The 24,878-nt window shown below is 36.3% G+C and overlaps 4 protein-coding genes across 4 annotated transcripts in view; all 4 read left to right on the top strand.

The window, feature by feature from the left end:
• Positions 1-8,326: 8,326 nt before the first annotated feature.
• cldnj (claudin j) overlaps positions 8,327-24,878 on the top strand; it is a 29,241-nt gene continuing 12,689 nt past the window's right edge. The window contains exon 1 of the mRNA XM_026941276.3: positions 8,327-9,688. The gene's annotated coding sequence lies outside the window, so the exon portion shown is untranslated. The remainder of the gene's footprint in view (positions 9,689-24,878) is intronic.
• Positions 10,661-11,886, top strand: LOC113543299 (claudin-like protein ZF-A89). The gene has a single exon (XM_026941403.3). The coding sequence runs from the start codon at positions 10,751-10,753 to the stop codon at positions 11,372-11,374; it is 624 nt and encodes a 207-aa protein (XP_026797204.1). The 5' UTR covers positions 10,661-10,750; the 3' UTR covers positions 11,375-11,886.
• On the top strand, positions 19,285-20,113 carry LOC113543140 (claudin-4-like). Its single transcript, XM_026941196.3, has one exon. It carries the CDS (start codon positions 19,354-19,356, stop codon positions 19,984-19,986), a length of 633 nt encoding a protein of 210 aa, XP_026796997.1. The 5' UTR covers positions 19,285-19,353; the 3' UTR covers positions 19,987-20,113.
• cldnf (claudin f) lies at positions 22,137-24,851 on the top strand. The gene has a single exon (XM_026941195.3). The coding sequence runs from the start codon at positions 23,451-23,453 to the stop codon at positions 24,192-24,194; it is 744 nt and encodes a 247-aa protein (XP_026796996.1). The 5' UTR covers positions 22,137-23,450; the 3' UTR covers positions 24,195-24,851.

Below are 24,878 nucleotides of genomic sequence, written 5' to 3'. Positions count from 1 at the left end.
TTACATAATCTGATATTTTAGAGTATTTCTATGCTAATATATAGCAAAATAGGCTAACGACAGGCTATTTTGGAAAGGGCAATAAACAACTGCCTTTACGCCAACAATAAATACCCACAGTCACAAAGAAATTATAAGAGTCAAATTTCAGAACAACTGTTCTTTTAAAGCAAGGTTTACTAACTACCCTGTTATTTTCTAGAAGCAAGGTTTTTTTTGCATCTTGAAATTGGATGCACAGTTCTCTCATTAACCTTGAGGAAAAGCTGCTGTGTCACCTTCTCAATAAGACATGTATGAAGGAAGGACAATTCCACTCTTTGTCTATAGAATGATCAAGACCTGTTATCTGATCTCATGTCTGTATCAACTTCTACTCGCACTCATAAACTAGCTTTTTGGTTTGGCTTATATGTATTTATTATTTTCTGGACAGAAATGAATTCCACCTTGAGGAAAAGTTAAACTATTAAAAGAAAAAACTATCAAAAATCTTGCTAATTAGTTATCCGTGGTGACCTTCTCATGCTACACATTGTAGTTAATGCTGTAGCTAACTGTGCACCGCTGAAAATGGATAAGCCACCAGACTGCAGTGTGGAAACTGAGGATTAGTGTCCCTTGGCCCTACCTCAGTAAAATGTTTCAGTATGCTGGAGTAAGCAAAGGCTCTAATAAAATGAGGCATCTCCTTTGCATCCCTAGAAGACATGAACGCCATCTAATTTGAAACTTCGTATTGAATGCAAACTTTGTGGTATTGGTCATGCATATGACAAGCAAATTTACCGATTGATGATTGAATGTTTAAAACAAAAACTATCTAACATTATTAAAACTATCAATTATTTATCTAACAGTTTTAGATAAATAATAAAAGTTGCAATTTCAATGCAAGGTAATGTAATGCAATCTAATGTTATGCAATGCAATATAATACAATGCAGTGTAATGTAATGTAATGTAATTTCAATGTAATGTAATGCAATGCAGTGTAATGCAATGTAATGCAGTGTAATGCAATACAATGTAGTGTAATGTAATGCAATGTAGTGTAATGTAATGCAAAGCAATGTAATGCAATGTAGTGCAGTGTAATGCAATGCCATGTAATGCAATGTAATGCAATGCAGTGTGATACAATGTAATGTAATGCAATGCAATGTAATGCAATGCAATATGATGTAATGTAATGCAATGTTATATAAAGATAAGTTTGAATATCCAGCAAGCAGTAACATAGTAGTACTATAGCTTATAATAATTGTTTTTTTTTAACGTGCATCTAATATTAGCCTTTAGCTATTTAATTTAAATAATTTTAAGATAAAGATAAGATAAACTTGATTTTACTAATCAAGTAAAGATTAAATCATGATAGATTTCAGAAAACATATGACAGAAATGACAGAAGGTTGCAAAGTCTCCTTCAAATAAAAAAAAAATAATAATAAATGGGAATAAATGTTAAACTTAATTAAATATCCAGTATAAGTTTTCTGACCACAGTTACCACTGCCCTGTGGTTTTATTTATTTCAGATTCATGTAATTCAGATCAGGCCTTTAGGAGTAAATACAGTATATCTTTCATTGTGTATCATTGTGTTGGACTGGGAATGTTTAAATGGAGCAGATTTGAAGGTTTGAATCATCACAGCCGTGCTGATTGGATGAGAGGTTCTGCTTGGGAGGATCTGTCTAACTGCAGATGGCACCAGGTGGAAGGGCATGGAAACTCCAGCTGCTGAGAGATCTGGCCATTCACACTAGACTTTTTTCTGTAATCAATATTTTACCAAAAGAAAGTTGATACTTTGTCACATTTATTATTATTTATTTTTAAAAATGACACCTTTCAGCACATTATAGTTCACATTTCTGGCAAAAAGTGCAAATATTAAATGGATTGCAGCTTTGGTTCTGCATGAATGACTCAACCTGAGACTGCTTTTTCATTTGTCCTCAGACATCTCAAATATTTGCGGTTATGGCCAGTTTCTAGCTTGGCAGAAAAAAGATAAGATAAATTCATTTTCTTTGTGAATTATGATAAACATTTGGGGAAAAACCTCTGCTTTACTGCGCTTTAGCTAGACAAGGTAGTGTAAGCAATAATATTTTACAGCGTCAAGTGATTAAACTTGAATAAGTATGATGTACACAATATTTTTGCATTATTTCAAAATTGTTGTTTATGCGAATCTAATTTAAGCTTTTGTATGTACATATATATATATATATATATATATATATATATATATATATATATATATATATATATACATGAACAAAAAAAAACTAGCTTCTGCATCTTCTTTGCATTATGATCTACAGGTAAGCACAGGAAGCGTGGATTAAAGGGAAGCGGAGATTAAAGGGAGGTGAGATCCTCCACTTTTAGTTTAGTTGCGCAGATCTCTGTTACTTAAATCTAATGAGAATGTAAGTCACAAAATGATGTAAGTTGATAATAATAACAATAATAGTAATGGAATAATACTGTCAAAACTGACAAATAAACCAAATGATATCTGGATATCCAGTGACAGTTAGTTAAATCAAGTGCTTATACCAGAAACAGATATAAATTTAAAAACATATTTTAATCATTTCCATGAATTTAATGTTGAGAACATTGTTGGGAATGGTCTCAACATTAAATTCATGGAAATGATTAATGTCAGGTATGAAAGAAGTAGTGCTCCCCTAACTCTTAAATCACAATTAAATCCCTGCCATGACATAATGAGCACTCGCTAACTGATGGACGTCCGTATAGTCTACTTAAAAAAAAAAAAAACAATCAAAAAAAGACACATTTTTGCTAAGAGCTTTGTAAAGCCAATAATTAACACACCATCAGGACAGGTGACATGCATGCTGAAGCGTGCACTGACTTGTACTTACTTAACCTTTTGGGTGTGCTTTGAAAGTCTTAGTAAAAAAAAAAAAAACAATAAAAATAAAAACAAAAAAAATAGTTCCTTATGTGTTCTTCACAGGCTTGACTCTTTATTTTGTTTTATTTTATTATTATTGACTCTAATGGTTATACTTGGAATCCTCTGTTATTCTACATACAGCTGATAAAACCTTAAATGCACCGAATTTATTCTATTTTAAACTGCCAAATATCTTTGGCTCCATGACTGTGACTGCCATGAGTACTGCATGCACTGACTTGCAGAAACAATAAAACATGTTTACTGAGAACTTCATAAAGCTGTTGTTTATCACACAAGAACGTGTGTGTCTAAGCAGGAACACTGTCACCTGTGTTGACATTTATTCACTGTGGGAATGGAAACCTGCTTGGCCTGAATTTTCTGACTACAAGAGCCGGTAATAATTAACAGCCAGGATCCTGCATGCACAATAACGGTTAGCTGGAAGACAAAACAGAAATGTAGAGAACATTGTGACAGCCTATTTAACGTTTCTTTAATCACAATACTATAAAGGGATGAACAGCAGAGGATTTTATACAGTTTGCTGTTAAATAGTATAGTATTTTTTACATTTCTTAAATAAATAATTATATATGAATGATATTTTCAGGATATTATTTGAGGAGAACACAGTCTGTCATTACTGTCTAACAAACTAATTATAATTTTAATACTGAATATTTCGTTTTAATGAGTTTGTTGTATACATATGGCTACATATAACTATTTATAAGTATGATACATAAGCAGTAAACCTCTTCGGGGTGTGCTGTGATAGGAAAATAATCAGTGACAGGTCAGTGTGATATTATCACAGCAAAGTTTGTTTTTTTTTTGCAACAGCATGCACCAACATTTTATATTCTTCTTATATGACATCAATTTGCCTATGAATACACACACACACACACACACACACACACACACACACACACATATATATATATATATATATATATATATATATATATATATATATATATATATATATAGATAGATAGATAGATAGATAGATAGATATTAAGAAATTGCATGTTCTAAAGAATGATATGCGTTTGCTGTTACATTTAAAGTTGTAGAACGTCCATGAGACAAGTTATCATTTGTGTTGTCACAATTATACACAGCTGTTCCCTCCCCAGTCTCTCATTTTTCTTTTTCTTGAAATTTATAAGACAAGACAAACACAGCTTGTCATGTTCCACAGAAAGTGGAAAGGAGAAATTCTGTCCTTCCTACCACCGTCTTGCATTTTCTTCTGTTCAGTGGTTGGATATCCGTTTCTGCAGTATGTTTATTGCTGTCAGCTCCTCAGACAGACTGTCGCTTTGCTGTTTGTAAGCCATTGTTGTGTCAGACACCTATACAGACTTGCATTTACTACATGTCAAATTTACAGCAATTTACTGGCAGCAGAGTTAAAGAATTGTAAATGTACAGCCCATAACTGTAAGTTACTATAATATATTTAGATGTAGTAATGTACATCAGAGTACTGTACTTTTTATAGTATATCACTGTATGTTTCCACTTATATACTGTAAATTTATATTTAAAAAATCCTCTGAATTTGCTGATTTGGCTTACACTTTTACTGACTTTTGAGTGTCTTTCAACTGAGATGAGAAACAACATAGCATTTAAATGTTAACGGTCTTGCGCAAGTAGCACGCACTGACTCAACCACCTCTGCCATTGCATCAACTCACACTAATAGAAAGCTGTCAGTGATTTATTAGTACGTTTTTATTAGCCTATAAAGTTAAACAAGTTCAAAGTGGGTTTGTGTTTGCTTATATAAAATAAAGAGCATGCAAATGACCTAGATATTGATCCAAAGAGAATCTCACTCCCAATTAAAATTGCTAGATATCCCACAATGCATTGCATTTTCTGGTACTTTACTGTAAACCAATCCACTGCCCAATCCTTTACAGTACATTCCTTTAAATAAAAAATAACAAATTGTATAATAAACCTTCAACTATTTACGGTGTTTATTTTACTGTAAATAATTTACAGAAAACTTTTTCCCAGATGCTAAGTGTACAAATGATAGACCCTATTCAATATTATAAACCAGTAGTAGCTTTTGAGAAGGGAAATGGCAGATCTAGGTAAAATACTTGGTCTTTGACACTCACTCAAAATTTTTTTGTTCTTATGCTTCATTATAACTTAAAGAGAGAAGTGGAATGAGCATTGTTTGTGTTGACAAGGAAATGACGTTCACTATGAACTTCACTTCTCATGATTGCCTTGACTACCTCTTAGTGACAACCTCAGGGAAACATTTAAATAACATTTTTGTATAAATGATAATATAATAAAGTTAATAAATATGACAGTTACAACACAGTCCGAGATGCAGGATAAGTAAGGAATAGAATGCAGTATATGTACGGATTGTAAGTATGAAATGACACACAAGCGAAGTGTGGTGTTTTGGGAAAATATAGGAAATAGGAAGTGGAGGCAGAGTTCCTATTACTGTTTTGCAGTAACAGCACTTCTGTTATTGTTTTATTCCCGTTATAACACAGCAACAGCAACACAGCCAAAGCTTACCTTATGTGTCATATATATATATATATATATATATAACATATATGTCATAGCATTTACACTGATCAGCTATAACATTAAAAGCACCCGGCTAATACTGTGTCAGTTCCCTTTGTGTTGCAAAAGCAGCTCTGACCCCTCGAGGCGTGGACTCCACAAGACCTCTGAAGGTGTGCTGTGGTATCTGGCACCAAAACATCAGAAGCAGATCCTTTAAGCCGTGTAAGTTGCAAGGTGTGGCCTCCATTGATCAGACCTGTTTGTCCAGTATGTCCCACAGATGCTTGATCAGACTGAGATATAACCACTAACCACTAACTAACCACTGTATACCAGGAGCACCCCACAAGACCTGCCGTTTTGGAGATTCTCCGACCCAGTCGTCTAGCCATCACAGTCTGGCCCTTGTCAAAGTCACTCAGATCCTTATGCTTGCCCATTTTTCCTACTTCCAACACGTCAACTTCAAGAACTGACTGTTTATTGCTTCCTAATATACCCCACCCCTTGGCAGGTGCCACTGTAAGGACATAATCAGTGTTCTTCACTTCATTGTCAGTGTTTTTAATGTTATGGCTGATAGGTGCATAATTACCATTAATGGTGTAGAACGTCCGCAAAACAACTTCACTTACATTATAGTAGCTATAAACAGTCTTCCTTTTATCTCTCAGCCTCTCTTTTTTCCGTCTCTTTAGGTTAATAAGAAACAAAAATGCAGCTTGTCATGTTACTGAGAAACCGCAAAGCCCTCCATCCTGAAGACTTTACCATGTTAAATAAACATCTCTTCATAGAAATCTTCACCATATCAACAAGTACAATTTTATGCATTTACACTTGTATGTAAACCTGTGATCTGTGTTGAAGCCAAACTACTGTTCAAACAGCTGATAGTTGTGAGAGTGATAATGCAGCATTTTTTTTAATCATCATCTTCAGCAGCTGCTCTCAGAAACCATACTAAGAGTAACCAGGGCTCAGGATCGAACCTAAAATGATGGAGCTGTAAAATCAATCAATCAATTGGTCTAAAAACCGTTCGAATTAAGAATATTTCGGAATATTGAATTGCACTCTGAATTCCTCACTTTATTCAATGTTAATTAATAAATTTCTTACTTTGTCTAAAAGGGTCAGTGTTTACTTGTTTGCAATATTAAGTACATCAAAAGAGTATGTTTTATCATCAGTGAGCATGTACAAATTTCATATACATAGCATTACGTGTATTTATGAGAAGTGTTTAGCAGAAGTGTTATCATTCAGAGGAAGTAAGGTGCAGTATTCAGAGGAATTAGAGTGCCAATAATGTGCTCTCAATCTCTTCCTTTATCACTCACTGTCAATCTCGTGTGCTCCAGTCACAGGCAAACACTGACATTCGATGACTCATGGCAAAAACAAAGTTTTTGTTCTGTCACTCTCTATAATTACTCACACTGCCCTACCCACAATCCCTTAGGCAATAAAACCTGGTGACATCCCATGCGGAAAGCATGTGTGAAAGAAGCTCTGATGCCTGAGTTTCAGTGACGAAAAAAAAGAATGTCACATCACAAATTCTTAATCATCAGTGCACAAGAAAGAACATTATTTTGCTTTTTCCTCATAGATTCACCTTTCTGAGCTCTCATTCAGTGCGGATTTTGTGGAAAACGTGTGCGTGTTGTCTCAGGCTCTCCCTAAGGTGTGTTTTGACAATGCGACTTGCCATGGCATGTGTATTCATAGGTATTTATCTAATAAACCAGTTCTGTTTCACCTGTTTCTACACATTCAACAATCTGGGAACATTCTGATATTGGTTTAATATAATCGTAATAATAAAAGATATGTTGTTTCCTGTTACTTTACAGGTGTTTTTATAAACTTTGAATGTTTTTACAAATTACAAATTACTCAGTGAAGGAACATGTGAAATTTTAGATAAATTGGCCTGTTTTCGTATTATTGTATCTTATCGAAAGGAGATGTGTTAAAGGTGGGAATATAATAATTAGCGAATTAATGCATCAATTATAATTATGATAAATAAAACTATAAATAAATAAAATAAATATATGGATATAAATAATGAAAACTATAACAAACTATATTTTTTAAATAAAATTTATAAAATTTAAAAAAAAAACAAAAATTTAAATAACAAAGATAAAAGCCAGATCTTGGAATTATATGGTTTATAACCCAAACAAAATACAAAAAAAAAAAAAAAAAAAAAAACCTTTCAATGGATTTACAATCGTGCTTTTCCTCCAGCAAGCCACAGTTCTGTGGTTGTAAGATATTACTCTATAAATCTTTGACACTCAATGGCTGATATAATTTTTTTTTTACTTTATTATTTATACTTTTAAGAAATACCTTTTGTAAAACTTCTTGTGTATTCTTTGGTAAATAAACAACATTTATAGCATTAACATTCATTTTTACTTTATGATAAAGTTTTCAAATGGAAGCAAATACGTTAAATTGTTGGAAAGTGAACTGCACACACCCTTTCAAAAACACTTTTACTTTTCTGCTTTGTATCCAAGATGTTTTAAATGTATGCATCTTCATGAAAGTGGAACACCCTGAGGAGTGAGTGAAAAGTTATTGATTTTAGAAAAGTTTTTTGAGTTTAGTTTTACAGTGTTCCACTTTCCATTCAGTTTTTTTCTGAGAACCTTCTCTCTCTCTCTCTCTCTCTCTCTCTCTCTCATGCACACACACACACACACACACACACACACACACGCACACAGACATATTTTCTTTTCTCTTTGATGACTATCCTAAATACACTTATCAGTCACTGACCAATAAGTATGGAAAATCATTAACAATAACGTTCCTTAGTAACACAGCAACTATGCAAGAATAAATCATGAACAAATCTAATAACTATTTGCAATGAATAATGCGTCGCGCTTCATTACTAATGAATGAAGATGAATAGGAACAAGGAAGAGTCTTATTGCAGAACCATGAGCAGCCTAAAACATAACAAACAATAACGGTGGAAACAGTAGCCAAAAAAAGACTATTATTATTATGATTTATGACAAGTTAAGCCTGTTTTTGTATTCCTGTACTAGATTAGGTTAATTTAGCAATCACACAGAGGTATTACCTTACTTAATGAAAAGTGTTAGTACAGATTTTGGACCAGTAGGTTACGTGGTACTTGTTTCATAAAGAAATGAACAGCCAGTTAATGGTGGACTGTTATGTTAATGATTGTTTTAAATATCTAATCCGGCATGAAGATTTCAGAGAAACCTTACTCTATTAATTCATTCAATCTTTATTCTGGACTTTTAGTTAGAGGTTTAACTTATTTATTGCTGCTCTTAATAAGTTATTATAACATGAAAATCATGATGATTTCGCATTTCAGTCTCAAAATGTGTTATTTTTACAAACCTACTTAAGACTTTCAGTAATTCACTTACGCAAAACACTTGTGATTATTTCAGAAACAAGTCTTGTTTGTATAGTTTAGTAAACTCTCCTTCATTCATTAGTAATTAAGCTTCTCATAGTATTCATTTTAAACAGTTACTTCATTCATCTGTAGTTACCTGGTAAGAAAGGAACCTTACATGAAAGTGTTACCTCAAAAAAAAAAAATATACAGCATAATATAAGTCTTTTTTTAAGTGTTTATACAATGACATGGATGGCTGAGTGTGTTAACGTGCACTCTCTGGTGTCTCCCATTTCACCTGGTATCTGATAGTGTAGAACCTAAAGAAGGTGATATTCTCCAAGCTGTCTTTCCTCAGCTCCTTAATTGTAGAAATTCCTTACCTGTTTACCTGTGCATGGAACTCTATCCACTGACCCCTTGCCAAGTAGATTTTAATGAGCTACCTTTCAAAAAAAAAAAAGAGCCTTTATTGTCCTAAAGGCAGTTTTTGGCTCCTGAACAGTGCTCTCTTTCTTTAATGAAAGAATCAATATCTCTTACTCTCTCCCTCTCCTTCCTTTATTCCAAAGGAGCCAAAAACCTGTGAGTCCCCTTGATTTGCCTTTTTTTTTCCCCCTCCACCATGTCCTCCCTGTGTCCTTAATCTAGAGACCACTGGACGGTGAGCACTTGAAGCATATTGGAGCATTAAGACATATAGACTCTGTGGCTGGGTTTTCACTAAAGTCTGCATCCCTCAGGACATCGAGTAAAAGGTCAGCATTTTTTCTCACTTTCTCATGCTTTTTTATCAGTGCCAGTTTTAAACTCTGGCATTCTTTAGCAGTGCTATCATTTTAAGTGCTGAAATCAGGGAACTTACTGGAGAACTGCAGGTGTCACATGTTTGATTAAGTAAAAGATTTATGTGACGTGGATTGGTTGGATTATGGAGGAGGGAAAACGTTTGCTTTGACTTCTTAACAGAGAACCTGTTGATTACTTGATTGTAGATTAAGGTTTTTGATTTGATTTATGTGTGTCTTGGAAATTGATACATTACAGAGTTTCAAATATAAGTACACTACACTGAAATAACAAGGTATTTAACCCCTTAAATCCTTAGATTATTAGTCAGTTAGTTGTCATGAAGCATATTACTCAGTAACTACTATGAATAATTCAGTAAAACTAGTAGCAAAAGGAATGTAGGAGTAAGAGATGTTAATCTGGATGTCCTGAAACTGAACTTTTTTCCCCATTTACAGTCAGTATCTGTTAAAATATTAAATACTGAAGGTAGATGTGTAGGTATGCAAGGTGGAATTACACTTCCTTAAATAGTATTCATTTTTCATTCAATGTTTATTTATTGAACTATATAGAGTTTTATCTATGTTGCATTTGCCACCCTGATTGTGGTATATAATTTAAATAGTATATAATTAAAATAAAATATAAATGATTCTTCTGTCAAGAGTGAACAGCTCCAAATTAAAATAATTCTTAGTAGTGGAAGTTACTATCTACTATCTGTAGACGTACTCTGGTTTTGAATGTCAATGACTCACAAAACACATGTAACCGCCCTTCAGTTTGTAGGAGAAAAACCTGAAACTTGAGTTTTTTTGGGTTGTACAGAGGGCGTGAGTGACCGAGTGACTGAGTGAGTGAGTGAGTGAGGGAGTGAGGGAGTTTGTGCTTGGCCCCTCCCTATTTGAAGCATATAAAAGGACCCACTCTCACCCATTGTCTTTGTCACTGCATTTGGGAAGAGACTACACATATATTTGGACTGCTTTTTGTTTGGACTAAGACACAAAAAAACCCGAGGAAGCATGGTATCTGCCGGGCTACAGATGTTGGGCACGGCCCTGGCCATCATTGGCTGGATCATGACCATCGTGATTTGCGCCCTGCCCATGTGGAAGGTCACAGCTTTCATTGGGAACAACATTGTGACGGCGCAGATCTCCTGGGAAGGCATCTGGATGGCCTGCGTGGTGCAAAGCACCGGGCAGATGCAGTGCAAGGTCTATGACTCTATGCTGGCTCTCAGCTCGGACCTACAGGCCGCCCGCGCACTCTGCGTCATTTCCATTTTGGTTGGTGTCATCGGGATCCTCCTGGCCATCGCCGGTGGCAAGTGCACCAACTGTGTGGAAGACGAGAGCTCCAAAGCAAAGGTGGGCATCGCGGCCGGCGTGGCCTTCATCGTCTCTGGTCTCCTGTGTCTGATTCCCGTCTGCTGGACGGCCAACACCATTATCAGGGACTTCTACAACCCCTTAGTACCTAGTGCACAGAAATATGAGATCGGAGCTTCTCTGTACATCGGCTGGGCCGCCGCTGCTCTGTTGCTCATCGGGGGAGGCTTGCTCTGCTGCAACTGTCCACCCAAAGACAACTACACTGCAAAGTATTCAGCACCCAAATCATCAGGATCCAAAGGCTACGTGTGATCCTTTCAAAAGAAGCTTCAACTCTGGACTTGATCTTCATGATGTTGCTGTATTTTGGCCAGCTGATATAGATGGTGCATATTTCATTGTCTTTGTATTATTAGCTGCTCACCAAAGTCATGACAGTACAACGATTTACCATTACAAGCTGTAGCAGAACAAGCAATGTCATGACAAACAGCACTGTCTGTCAAAGTTGGGTGTTGCCCTTTTGGGATTTTTTTGTTTGTTGGATTGTTTTTGTTGTTTTTTTTTTAATAACCAAGAGCTTTAATATACTGTTGTGCTCTGATTTAGATTCGATATCATTTTATATTTGACCTGTATTATATAATACACATGTATAGCATTTAAATTCTACATTTTATGGTTTACATGTTTTACATTTCAGTTACTTTCTATATCTTAAGAGCTGATGCTATGGTGCATTCTATGTGTTTTTCTTTTTTTCCACTGTTACAAAACATTTAAAATAACTCCAAATAAACTTTTTTTTTATTAAAAAAAAAGAATATATTTTTATTGACACACACACACACACAGAGAGAGAGAGAGAGAGAGAGAGAGAGAGAGAGAAATCCCTATGCATATCTTGCTAATGTAAATTTAAATGATTTTAATTCAAAATTATACTTTTAAACACTTTTAAATCAATTAAAAAAAAAAAAAAAGTTGGAGATGGCCTCTTTAAACCAAACCAACATCTTATCTAGCTTGTGCATAAATGATATTCAGAACCAGATTTAGAGATATTAGTAAGAATTTGTGAGAATCACTAGTATTTTTCAAGAAAGCAGCGAAATTTCATTTGCCACATTTTTATTAGTATTAATACTGGCTTTACTACCATTAGGTTATAATATTTTGGATATTATAAATATACTGCAGAGATGTGGAATAGAGAATGAAATTCACAGTATTCACATAGTACATATTTCATTGTGGTTTATCATAAGCAACTCACCAAATTCACCAATTATATGACAAGTGCAACATTAAGACCAGCCTGTGAAGCACAGCCAGAGGATCTGTGATTATTTTTTTAATTTTGTTTCAGTGGTGGAACTCACAACCCACCATTATCGATGTTATATATAATCATGGCTATTATATGCATTATTGAGTTCTTATTGCTATTAGCCTTAAATCAATTTAGATTGAAATTCAAAAAACAAGTACAGTAGATCTTTAATGGGTAAATGCCAACTTGAATCTAATGATAAATTAAAAATTGATTATTTAACATATGTTTTGTGACTGGAAATTTTAGGAATAAAAAGCTCTATGGCACCAATAAATAGGCAAAATATTATTATACACGGTGTGAGGAACCAATGGGAATATGTTGAGTAAATATGTTGAGCGAAATAAAAAAAAAAAACACATATATATATGATATAGCGGCTGAGAAAATGCATAGAGCGTAAGGGTGAACATATTGAGCATATGTTGTAAATAATAAATAAATAAAAGTAAAAATAATAATAAAATTAAGTATATGTAGTTTTACTCTCATTGGTTATTTTATAGTTGGATTATATTATAAAATGTGTACTGAGGTGTTCATTTCTATTTTTTATAGTACTTTAAGAGAAATACTGACTTTTGAATGGTTGAGTAACGGTTGATGATTTCGATGAATTGACTCATAGGGGTTTCTCAGAAATATGTATGCAAGAGTGACACCCAGTGTTACTTTAGGTGATCATCAGTAGTCTACTCAGGTAGTATGTCCAAACCCACACTCTAGAGTATATACAGCATTACTACACTGTTTTTGGAGTCATGTCTGAAAACAAAGTGTAGAATATCACGTTTACTCCTGACAGCCCAGCATGTACTTCTATAGGTTACTGTCAAAAAATATCTAAATTAAGTGTAAAATATTCATCTTGCACGTTGGCTTTAGTAGGAAATAGGGAATAGGGTGTAGGGAACCATTTCGAACACAGGGACATACCCACAATTTGAATATTTACTATTGCCTTATGCTGCTCTATTAATAATAATAAAAAAAACCTCTGAGTTGTTATTTCTTTTAACAACCCCATCAGGAATTGCTCCATGGCTGCCTCAGAGATGGCTAATAAATCTGTAAACACAGATCGTATATTATTTGTTATCCCTGGCAAAAAATAATTGGATGGTTTTAATGGCTTCTTTAAAGTCCACTTGATTTACTATTGAATCACTATTAAACTACAGCTTATAAACTACAGCATGCCACTCCATGCCTCTCCAAGACCACCAGGGAACTAGTAAACCGATCAGAAATTAATTAAACATATCTAGAATTTATGTTATAGCCAGAGATCCCTTTAACAATAAAATATATTCCACAGACCCCTTCAGTACGGATTTAATTTATAAGCATAACTATTAAAATATTAGGCTCGTTAGTTGAATGTGTACAATTATATTGTGCCTATTTACTGGAACCTTAGAACATTTTGTTCCTGAATTTTTCCACCAGCAGAACACATTAGGTCCAATTTCACAGTTTTTATAGGCTACTGTTTTTGAGTTATTAAGGTTTGGATTAAATCCATTCAATTCAAGTCACCAGGCAAAATACTAATAACTATACGAACCCAGTAATAAATATAGCATTGGCAATGATGGGTTGTGATTTCCACCACTTAAAATAATAAAATAAATTAATAAAATTAATTAATTAATTAATTAATGACAAATCCCCTGGCTGTTCTTCATGGACCCCATTTTGAGAACCACTAGTCTAGAATATAGCACCAGTCACACAAACTATCATTAAACCAATAGGATTTTTTTTTTTACATTATGATGTCAAACCTATATGGAAAAATAAAATTACATGTCATTTTAAAACCACTAGCTCTCAACAGAAACTTGTAATAGCTTTCATGAATTTTTTTTCATGAGAAAAAAATTCTATGAATGATGCTTGTAAATTTGTAAAATTGTTTACCCCTTTGTTTACCCCTTGCCACCAATTATAATAGCTGATATATTAATGATTAAAGAAATATTGCTGTATTAAATTGCTTAATTCACCACACAAATCTGTAAAGTCCATCAAAGACCTGTCTTGCTGTGTCTAAGTTCTGTGTATATGAAATTCTTTTCATAAATCTTTAAATGTCTTTATATTGTACCTGTTTGATTGTAGTAACATCACAGGTGGTTAAGACATAACGTATCACACATACAGCCGCAGAAGTACGTACTTCAAAAAATGTCATTCTGAGGTAGGAATTTGATGATAATGGAGAAAATAGTATGTACTTTGAATCAAAATGGTTGTGTGATGTTGTATAGTGACATGTAGACTGATGCTTATTCAATTGTAGTACATTACAGATCTGCTGTCTAACAGTTTGTCTAGCATATATACCGGTTCATGAATAGTGCAACTTGGCTCATTAGAAATAACAAGATGGGGATGTGTGGACTGCCTTTTTTGTTTATTAGGAACTCTATACTAATACTGGGTAGGGCCTCCCTTTGCTCTCAAAACAGCCTCAATTCTTCACTGCATGGATTCTATAAGATGTGGAAAAAAATGCCTTTGAGATTCTGGTCCATGTTGAAATGATTGCATCACACAATTCCTGCAGATTTTTCAGGTGCACGTTCATGCTGTCAATCTCCCGTTGTACCACGTCCCAAAGGTGTCCTATTGGATTCAGGTCCGGTGACTGGGTAGGCCAGTGAAGAATACTGAACTTATTGTCATGATCATGAAACCAGTTTGAGATGACTTTTGCTTTGTGACATGGTGCATTATCATGCTGGAAGTAATCATTAGAAGATGGGTAAATTGTGGCCATGAAGGGATGCACATGGTGAGCAGCAGTACTCGAATAGGCTGTGGCATTCAAGCGATGATTGATTACTATTAATGGGTCCAAAGTGTGCCAAGAAAACATTCCCAACACCATCTCCACCAGCCTGGACTGTTGACATAAGGCAGGTTGGGTCGATGGATTCATGCTGTTGCTGCCAAATTTCGACTCTACCTATGTGTGCCTCAGCAGAAACGGAGATTCATCAGACCAGGCTACGTTTTTCCAGTCTTCAACTGTCCAGTTTTAGTGAGTCTGTGCCCACTGCAGCCTCAGCTTTCTGTTCTTTGCTGATAGAAGTGGAACCCGTCGTGGTCTTCTGCTGTTGTAGCCCATCCACCTCAAGGTTCGACATGTTGTGCATTCTGAGATGCTTTTCTGCTCACCACAATTGTATAGAGTGGTTATCTGAGTTACTGTAGCCTTTCTGTCAGCTCAGACCAGTCTAGCCATTCTCCATTGACCTCTCTCATCAACAAGGCGTTTCCATTCTCAGAACTGCCACTCACTGGATCGTATTTCTTTATAGAATATAACACCAACGATCATGCCACAGTCAAAATAACTAAGATCACATTTTTCCCCATTCTGATGGTTGATGTGAACATTACCCAAAGCTGCTGGCCCATATCTGCATGATTTTTTGTGTTGCACTGCTGTCAGACAATTGGCTGATTAGATAATTGCATAAATGAGTTCATATATCCTGTCTCAGCATAACAGTCAGAGATAAAGCCATAACCTTTGGATTTCAAACACAGAGCTTGGATGTTGCTCAGGAACATGACAAGCTGCATTTTTTGTTTTTGCCTAATTCACTTCAAGAGAGAGATAAAAATAGAGGCTGGTGAAGGAAAGGTGTTTATACCTGCTGTAGCGTAAGTGAAAACAGGAGCAAATTGTTTCCACAACATTAAACATAACTGACAATTTGCTGTGGTGTAAGAGGAATAAAATACTTTGGGACATGCTGTTGTTCTTGTTCTTCTTTCGGCTGCTCCCATTAGGGGTCGCCACAGTGGATCATTGGACTGCATATATGATTTGGCACAGTTTTTACGCCTGATGCCCTTCCTGATGCAACCGTCCCCAATTTTATCCCGGCTTGGGACCTGCACTGAAAGCGCACTGTTGCATGCAACCCCAGTGGCTGGGGATGGTTGCCTGGCCAGGAAAAGAACCTGGGCAACAGAACAAATGAATTTTATGTAACTGGACCTTTACAAATTTAAATCTTAAACATGCAAAAATGGGAGCTCTGGGGAAATAAGCTGACATGCATATTTGTTAAAACCGAAGCATCTTTTTCTAAGATGGATGACCTTGAAGTACTTTGTTTGTTGGTGCCCTTAGTTTATAGTGCATACAGAAACCTTAGGAAGCATGAGGGCAGTGGTGTCAAGTGGCAGCATCTTGATCAAGAAGAGTTACATCAGCCCATTGCTATAAAAACCAAAGCTGAATTCTGTGTTTGGTTGTTGTTGAATGACTGAAAGTGAAAAGAATGGTATCTCAAGGAACTCAGTCCATTGGCATTTTCAGCCATCTTGGGATGGCTGAGAGTCATCACTGCCTGCAGCATGCCTCAGTGGAAAGTAGCCCCATTTGTTGGCACAAACGCTGTGACAATGCAGGTAATCTGGGAGGGAATTTGGATGACTTGTGCAGTGCAGAGCAGCAGGGAGATACAGAGCAAGGTGTACAGTTCCATGCTGGCACTCAGCCCGGAACCTGCAGGCCGCCAGGGCAATGATCACTGCCTCCATTTTGGCTGGTATCATTGGAATCATGATTTCCATTCCTGGTGGGAAGTGCACCAACTGGTCATCATGGCTAGACTGTCATTTATAATTGTCATTTATAAAAGGTTTGTTCTGTGCAAGCCCTGTATCCTGGACAGCTCACAGCATCATCACATGATGGATTGAGCTGGAACATAGAAGAAAACAATTCTGTATCTTTTCCCAATTCTGTATAAAATGACACCCAGCCAATTCTGTATAAAAATTATTCTGTATGTCACATAAGTCAGTTAATTTTTCACAAACTTTGTGGAAATGTAATATATTGCTGTATGTTGTCATCTCTGCATGGGAAATAATTATTAGACGCTCTAAAGTGCTAGATGTCGATTCAAATAATGTAGATCATGCAAAACTGGTCATAATGTTAAGGGTGTAACTGAATTTATTGTTCAGCTTGAACAGCTTGCATCCTAAACGAATACAGATCTGAACTGTAGGTAGATTGCATATTCAGTTTTGTTTGTTTTTAGTTTGCCAGCTTCAGAATAGGTGTGTGCATTGAGATTCCACAGGATGAAAACAAAAACTAGTTTTTTTACTTAGACGTGCTGTTTTTAAAGTGCAGCTCTCTCAGAAGCTTGTGGAGAGGGTTGCCAGGTTTCAGCAAAATTCCTACCCTAACTACAACTTCAAAAGAAACCGCTTGAGACTTGAAACAAGCCCAACATGTTCATATGTACACTAAACTGTAGACGGATTTTTCTTTTTCTGTCTTTTAGTGAGAAACATTTCTGATTTTCAATATCTTCCTACTATACATTGAACCTGGCAACCCTGCTCGGGGAATAAATACCGTAATGGCAGGTGATGGTTCCAAGTGCAGGCAGACGTTACTTCAAATCCAACTCGATAGTCTAGAGGGAAGTTAGAAACAATCTCGGGTCAGGCAATAGACAAAATTTTATATATAATTTTTTTAAAATTTAATTTCATGTAAAATCACAGAGCGGGGTCAGCGCATGCTGAGGCGCACAGTGCGCAGAAGTCGCCAACTTTCTGCAGAGTCAATAGCTACAGACCTCCAAACTTCGTGTGGCCTTCAGATTAGCTCAAGAACAGTGCGTAGAGAGCTTCATGGAATGGATTTCCATTGCCGAGCAGCTGCATCCAAGCCTTACATCACCAAGTGCAATGCAAAGCGTCAGATGCAATGGTGTAAAGCCCGCCGCCACTGGACTCTAGAGCAGTGGAGACGCGTTCTCTGGAGTGACGAATCACGCTTCTCTGTCTGGCAATCCGATGGACGAGTCTGGGTTTGGCAGTTGCCAGGAGAACGGTACTTGCCTGACTGCATTGTGCCAACTTTGTGAGAACAGTTTGGAGCGGGCCCCTTCCTGTTCCAACATGACTGCGCACCAGTGCACAAAGCAAGGTCCATAAAGACATGGATGACAGAGTCTGGTGTGGAGGAACTTGACTGGCCTGCACAGAGTCCTGACCTCAACCTGATAGAACACCTTTGGGATGAATTAGAGCGGAGACTGCGAGCCAGGCCTTCTCATCCAACATCAGTGCCTGACCTCACAAATGCGCTTCTAGAAGAATGGTCAAAAATTCCCATAAACATACTCCTAAACCTTGTGGAAAGCCTTCCCAGAAGATTTGAAGCTGTTACAGCTGCAAAGGGTGGGCCAACTCCATATTAAACCCTACGGATTAAGAATGTCATTAAAGTTCATGTGTCATGTGCATGTAAAGGCAGACGTCCCAAAACTTTTGGCAATATATATATATATATATATATATATATATATATATATATATATATATATATATATATATATGAAAGCAATGCTTTTTGATTCATGCATGTAAAATGGGTGTACTGTGTTTGTAAACACATTCTTATATTGTTTTCACAAGTACTAGTTTTCTTCCTTACTAAAAAATAAAGTTTTCACTGAAAAGGACAAAAATTGGCCTTCATATAATAGTGAAATAAAGAAAAAGCTCAGCTTTGGCCAATTAGGTATAAATGATTTACTTAATCAATCCTATTATAGAAGACACAAACAGACATTTAAGTATTCTAATTCATATTTTGGTAATAACCTTTTCAACTAAGCTGTAGGAAACAAGCCGAAATGCACATTTGTTAAAACTCAAGCATGGATGACCTTGAAGTACTTGGTCTTTGTTTTTTGGTGCTGTTAGAGGTCATGTTTGTGATGTATACAGAAACCTTAAGAAGCATGGGGGAAGTAGTGTCAGTTAGCAGCATCTTGACCAAGCAGAGCTAACCCCACCTACAACAGCCTATACACTATAAATACAAAACCTCAGCAGAATGCGAGTACTTGTCTGTCAGAAGAAGGTTCTCTGTACTTTTGAATGACTGAAAGTGAAAAGAATGGCGTCTCAAGGAATTCAGTCCATTGGTATTCTCACAGCCTTCTTGGGATGGTTGGGAGCCATTGTTGCATGTGGGTTGCCTCAGTGGAAAGTAACCGCGTTCATTGGTGCAAACATTGTGACAGCGCAGATCATCTGGGAGGGAATTTGGATGACTTGTGCAGTGCAGAGCACCGGGCAGATGCAGTGCAAGATTTATGACTCCCTGTTGGCACTCAGTGCGGACTTGCAGGCCGCCAGAGCAATGATCATTATCTCCATTTTGGCTGGTATCTTTGGAATCATGATGTCCATCGCTGGTGGGAAGTGCACCAACTGCATTGAGGATACACGTGCTAAGTCTATGGCATGCATCGTGGCTGGGGTGTCATTTATAATCGCGGGTGTGCTCTGTTTGATCCCTGTATCCTGGACAGCTCACAGCATCATCGTAGATTTTTATAATCCCATATTGACGGATGCACAGCGGAGGGAAATGGGGACTTGTTTGTACATTGGCTGGGCAGCTGCAGGTCTTATGCTGCTGGGGGGAGCGCTGCTCTGCCTGAACTGCCCTCCCAGAGAGCAGCGCATCTACAACCCAAAGTACTCCTCTGCAAGATTAACCCCTATCTCCAAGGAATACGTCTGAGAGAGACAGACTAGTCTCAAACTACTGCTATTTATCCATGGTTTCTGTTTAGAATTAGTGCTAGGATTTGGTTGGCATTCTGATTGTTTTCTGAAAGTTTTCTTGTAAATAAACCACATTATTCACATTTTCCAGCTTCAGCTGTGGTTTGAAGAAAAAATTCTTGCACCAAACATAATTAGCAAAATGTTTTTTTTTTTTTTTTTATGGAATCTTTAATCAGTGGTTTCTCAAGAGCATGATTGTTATTGGAAGCAAAAACACTAAAATCATGCTCTTCTACATTAGGACATAATCAGCCATCCACATGATTATGTGATTTGCTTGTTTTGGCACATTACATTTGGATAAAATACTGTTGTTGGTGGAGAATTTCATTTTCGCTGAAGGAACTAGGTTCTTGGGTTTCTACTCCCAAATCTGAGGTTCTGTTATGTAATGGGGCAAAACACTGCACTGAGCTGGAATAAGACATTAAACTATTCCAAAGCATAAGTTATACAGCATCAGTTTATAGAAGGGCGTACCCTTAATGAAAAAGAACACAAAGTGAACGTATGCCTAGCTAATCTAATCAATGCTAACAAGTAAAATGTCATTCTAGACCAAGGTTCGTCAACTGGTGGACTGTTGTCTGGATGCAGAACTAGTAAAATTATAGTACTTAAAAATTACTGCAGCAGAGCTGGTAAACGTTATAAAAAAAAAACCTGCCTGTAGTTCAGAAACTCTTGAATTTTGACAACATAGCTAAGAAAAAAACACTGAAGACAAAATCAGAAAGTTTAAAGCTGAATGACCAGAGAAGTATGCGTTTATTCTCCTAGCATTTTTTCTTTTTGTTACCAGTCCTTGGTGCTAGTCAAAAGTTGTAATGTGATTGTAAAACTACAAAACAAAACATCACCACTTTGAATTATCTTATTTATAGATATAAACTAATCATTAATAGTCAAGCATGAAAAGGTAACTGTTGTCCCCAGTCATTTATTTTGTAACAAGGAATTTTATATAACTGGACTGTTGAAAGTTTTAGTTGAATTACCCTGTTTTGGACAAAACCAAATGTATGGTATACTTAAAAATACAAAACGGTATCCTGCATGAAGTCTACAATATACACTAAAGTACAGTATATATCCAAAACCTGACCATTACACCTATATGTGCATATACATTAGATTGCAAAACCATGGGCATTATTATGATGTTGATCCTCCCTTTGCTGTTATAAAAACCTCTACTCTTCTGGGAAGGCTTTCCAATAGATTTTGGAGCGTGGTTGTAGGGATTTGAACACATTTAGCCACACAAGCATTGGAGTTGAACGAGAATGACTGCTGCTCAGTCGCGTTGAGGTCAGGGCTCTGTGCAGGCCACTCGAGTTCTTCCACACCAACCTTGGCAAACCATGTCTTTAAGGACATCGCTTTGTACACAATGGGCATTGTCATGCTGGAACAGGTTTGAGCCTCTTAGTTCCAGAAAAGAGCAGTCTTAATTCTACAGCATACGAAGACATTTTAGAAAATTCTGCACTTTCAGTTTTGTGAAAAATTCTTCTTTGGGGAAGAACCACATATGGGTGTGGTGATCTGATCGGGTGTCCACATACTTTTGGCCATATAGCGTGTAAGTATTCTGAGTGTGTAATCTATAGACTTGTAATTTGGCTTGTATGTTTTGAAGAGTGTATTTTGTACAGTGTATTAATTCAGCTTTCTCAAATTCATTTAGTTTATGTTTTTAAAAAGTTCTCTGCTAAAAACTTTTTTTTTGCTTTTGTCGTTCACTGTGCATAGACGACTGACCTTTAGGCAAGTCATAGTATTTTTGTCTTGAACTCCTAAACCTGTTTTTTTGTTTATGGTAGGGGTATAAGTGTAAATGCTGATGTATATCTGCAACTTTACACCCGGATTTATGTTGTGTCCAAACCAGTTCTTAAACCAACATGCTTTGCACATGATTTCCTAAAAATTAAAATTAATTTAAAAAAAGCTTTCAGTGTCCAAGAGCAAATTGTTGCATAGATAATTTATTATTAATTTTACTTTTGCAATAATTTAACCAAATTTTGCCTCAGACCTTAAAGACAAAACTTAACTCTTAGAAAAAAAAAGAGTTCTATCTATCACTTTTTTACCTGTCCACTGCAAAAAGTACATATTAGCAGATAGAAATATCTTGAATATGATCTAATTCTTGTCATTATGAGATTACAATAAAACAAATATAATAGGCTATTTATAGATTTCAAATTATTCAGCCTAGTTTTAGATTCTTTCTTGACATAATTTTGTTCAAATGGCAGATAATTGTGCTTATTTTAAGCATTTATTTATCAAAAGAAACCAAATGATTCAGCTATAGAACAAGACAATTATCTAGAAAAAGGTTTAAAGCCCTTATATTTGGTTTATCATAATCGCATAATGAGAGATATTAGAGAAATTTCACTATATTGTCTATATCTAGATATTTTCACTTGGTATAATTTTATTTATAATAAAAAATTTGTATAGTATAAGAGGTAAAGTACTTGGTATAACTCTATAGCAAAACCTATTCCTTTCAGAACAGGTTTCATGTAGAACTCATTTAGAAATCGTGAACAATTAGCCATCTAAAGAAACCTTGATAATCTCTTTTTCTAAATAAGAATGGACATTATTTTCCATTTTCATTGTCATCGTCACACAATATCCAATACGTAATCTGCTCCTACTAATGGCATAAAGTAGGCTTAATGTGGGACTGAATTATGTTAGTGAATGCCGCATACCGTGGAATATATTGCCGTATGTTATTAATGGCTCTAACTTGCTTGATTCAAATAATATAAATCTCATTGTTGGTTACTAGGTATTAGTAAGTAGTAGCCATGTGTATCATGCATTACTGGCTATGCTGTACAACCTCATTGTATTTTGCATATAAAGTTTTAGCTTATCCTCAACTTCCCATTTACTTTTTCTTATTCTTGGCTTTAAATATGGGACTATTTTTCTTGTGTTTTCTTGTGTTAAAAGTTGTGTTAAAGTGAGAATCCAGCTTTCTGCTGGGACTCATCAAGTACTAAGCATACTGTTTGTTATTGTCAATCATTTAAAACATATCACACCTATATACAAGTATATGTGATACTATCCACATCCAAACTCTACAATAATATTAAATAAAGATACTGTGGACAGCACTGGCTGATGTAGTATTGTCCCTTGTGAGAGCAGGATATTCGTGCATTCGTGAATGTGGTTTTACAAGGATGTGCATTGCAGTGGCCGTGTTCTGCTCAGTCTACTGACAATGTGTGGAATCCGGCTCATCAGGAAAAGCCGTTCTGCTTACACAACTCCTCCTTGTGAGATTCCCTGTCTAACCGGCTGTCACTTCCTTAGATTCTCTCAGACGTGACTGTGGCACTGCGACAGCTCCTTTTATTTTTAATATACAGCTTCAAAATGGGGAGAATTGGCAAGGAGGTGTCGGGACAGACACTGTGCTTCATGGGGTTGATCGGACTGTGCCTGACGTGTGGCATACCTATGTGGCGTACAACCTACTACATCGGCGCCAACATCGTGACAGGTCAGATTGTCTGGGACGGGCTGTGGATGAACTGTGTGATGCAGAGTACGGGCCAGATGCAGTGTAAGATCCAGTCGTCCATCATGAATCTGACGCAGGACCTGCAGGCCGCGCAAGCCCTCATAGTCATCGCCATTTTGATCGCTTTTGCTGGCATACTCATGACGTTTATTGGTGCACGATGCACCAGTTGCTTGAAGAATGAGTCCTCCATGGCCAAACTGGTAGTTTTTGGAGGTGTCATGTGTATCGTGGCTTCTGTTGTGTGCCTCATTCCTGTCTGCTGGTCTGCGACATTCACAATCACCGATTACGACAATGTTCTCGTACCCACATCACAGAAAAGGGAGATAGGTGCTTGCATCTACATCGGCTGGGGCACCTCGTTCGTTCTGCTTCTTGGAGGGATCATTTTGTGTACCGCTTGTCCACCAAATGATATGAATCAGTATAACCGGAACATGTATCCCTACCAAGGGCCTTTCATGGGACCACCCAGACACTACATGCCTCCAAAAACATATCCACCCAGCGGTACATATTCTGGAACATATATTCCAGCTAAACCATACGTGGCTCCGCGGGCTTACTCAGCTGTTCCCAGGCAATACATGTAAGCAAACAAATGTGGACATGGACTCGTACTTTAAATCCACTGCTCACTGCTCTTGTCTTGAATGATATCTGTGTCTCCAAATGTATGTTTGAACTTAATTAAATGTGTACAATTGTCAGTGTTCAAACTGTAAAAAAGCTTTGTTTTCTTATTATGTTTGTTTCCAACCTGTGACTAAGAATCTTGTGTAAAGCTGTTTAGCAACTTTTATTAATTATTTTTTATGCTTAAGCTGCAGATGCCTTAAAAGTATTGCCTGAAGCCTGAATAAATAGTTAAATTGTTTTGCATATTGTCTAAAAATGTAAATCTTAGGGCCCTTTAAAAGAAAAAAGAAAAAAAAAAAGCTTTGTCGATAGTCAACATCTACTGTAGTAATGGTTAAATATCTCATGTATAAAGACTGGCATATTGGTTTAGCCAGAAAGCCGAGACTTTTCTCTTTATAGCAATGTATAAAACTCAGAATATGTTAATGTGACTCCAGAATAATGGTCACCAATGATTGGTTTGTAGATATAATTTTGCACTATTTGTATTTTTATTGTCATTACACACTTCCCATTGTTGATAACCAAAATAAAGGATTGTCATGGAGAAGTGTGTTCTCCCAGCCTTTCAGAATTCCTTGTAAATAAACACATTTCTCTTATAGCAATGCATGTGTATTTTTTATTATGAGCTA

This window comes from Pangasianodon hypophthalmus, chromosome 21 (assembly GCF_027358585.1).
Source record: "Pangasianodon hypophthalmus isolate fPanHyp1 chromosome 21, fPanHyp1.pri, whole genome shotgun sequence".
Classification (NCBI taxonomy): Eukaryota; Metazoa; Chordata; class Actinopteri; order Siluriformes; family Pangasiidae; genus Pangasianodon; species Pangasianodon hypophthalmus.
This window is presented reverse-complemented; position numbering and strand designations above follow the sequence as displayed.

Excerpts from the sequence above, each read along its gene's own strand:
- LOC113543299 (XM_026941403.3), top strand. The coding sequence starts at position 10,751 with ATGGTATCTGCCGGGCTACAGATGTTGGGCACGGCCCTGGCCATCATT.
- LOC113543140 (XM_026941196.3), top strand. The coding sequence starts at position 19,354 with ATGGCGTCTCAAGGAATTCAGTCCATTGGTATTCTCACAGCCTTCTTG.
- cldnf (XM_026941195.3), top strand. The coding sequence starts at position 23,451 with ATGGGGAGAATTGGCAAGGAGGTGTCGGGACAGACACTGTGCTTCATG.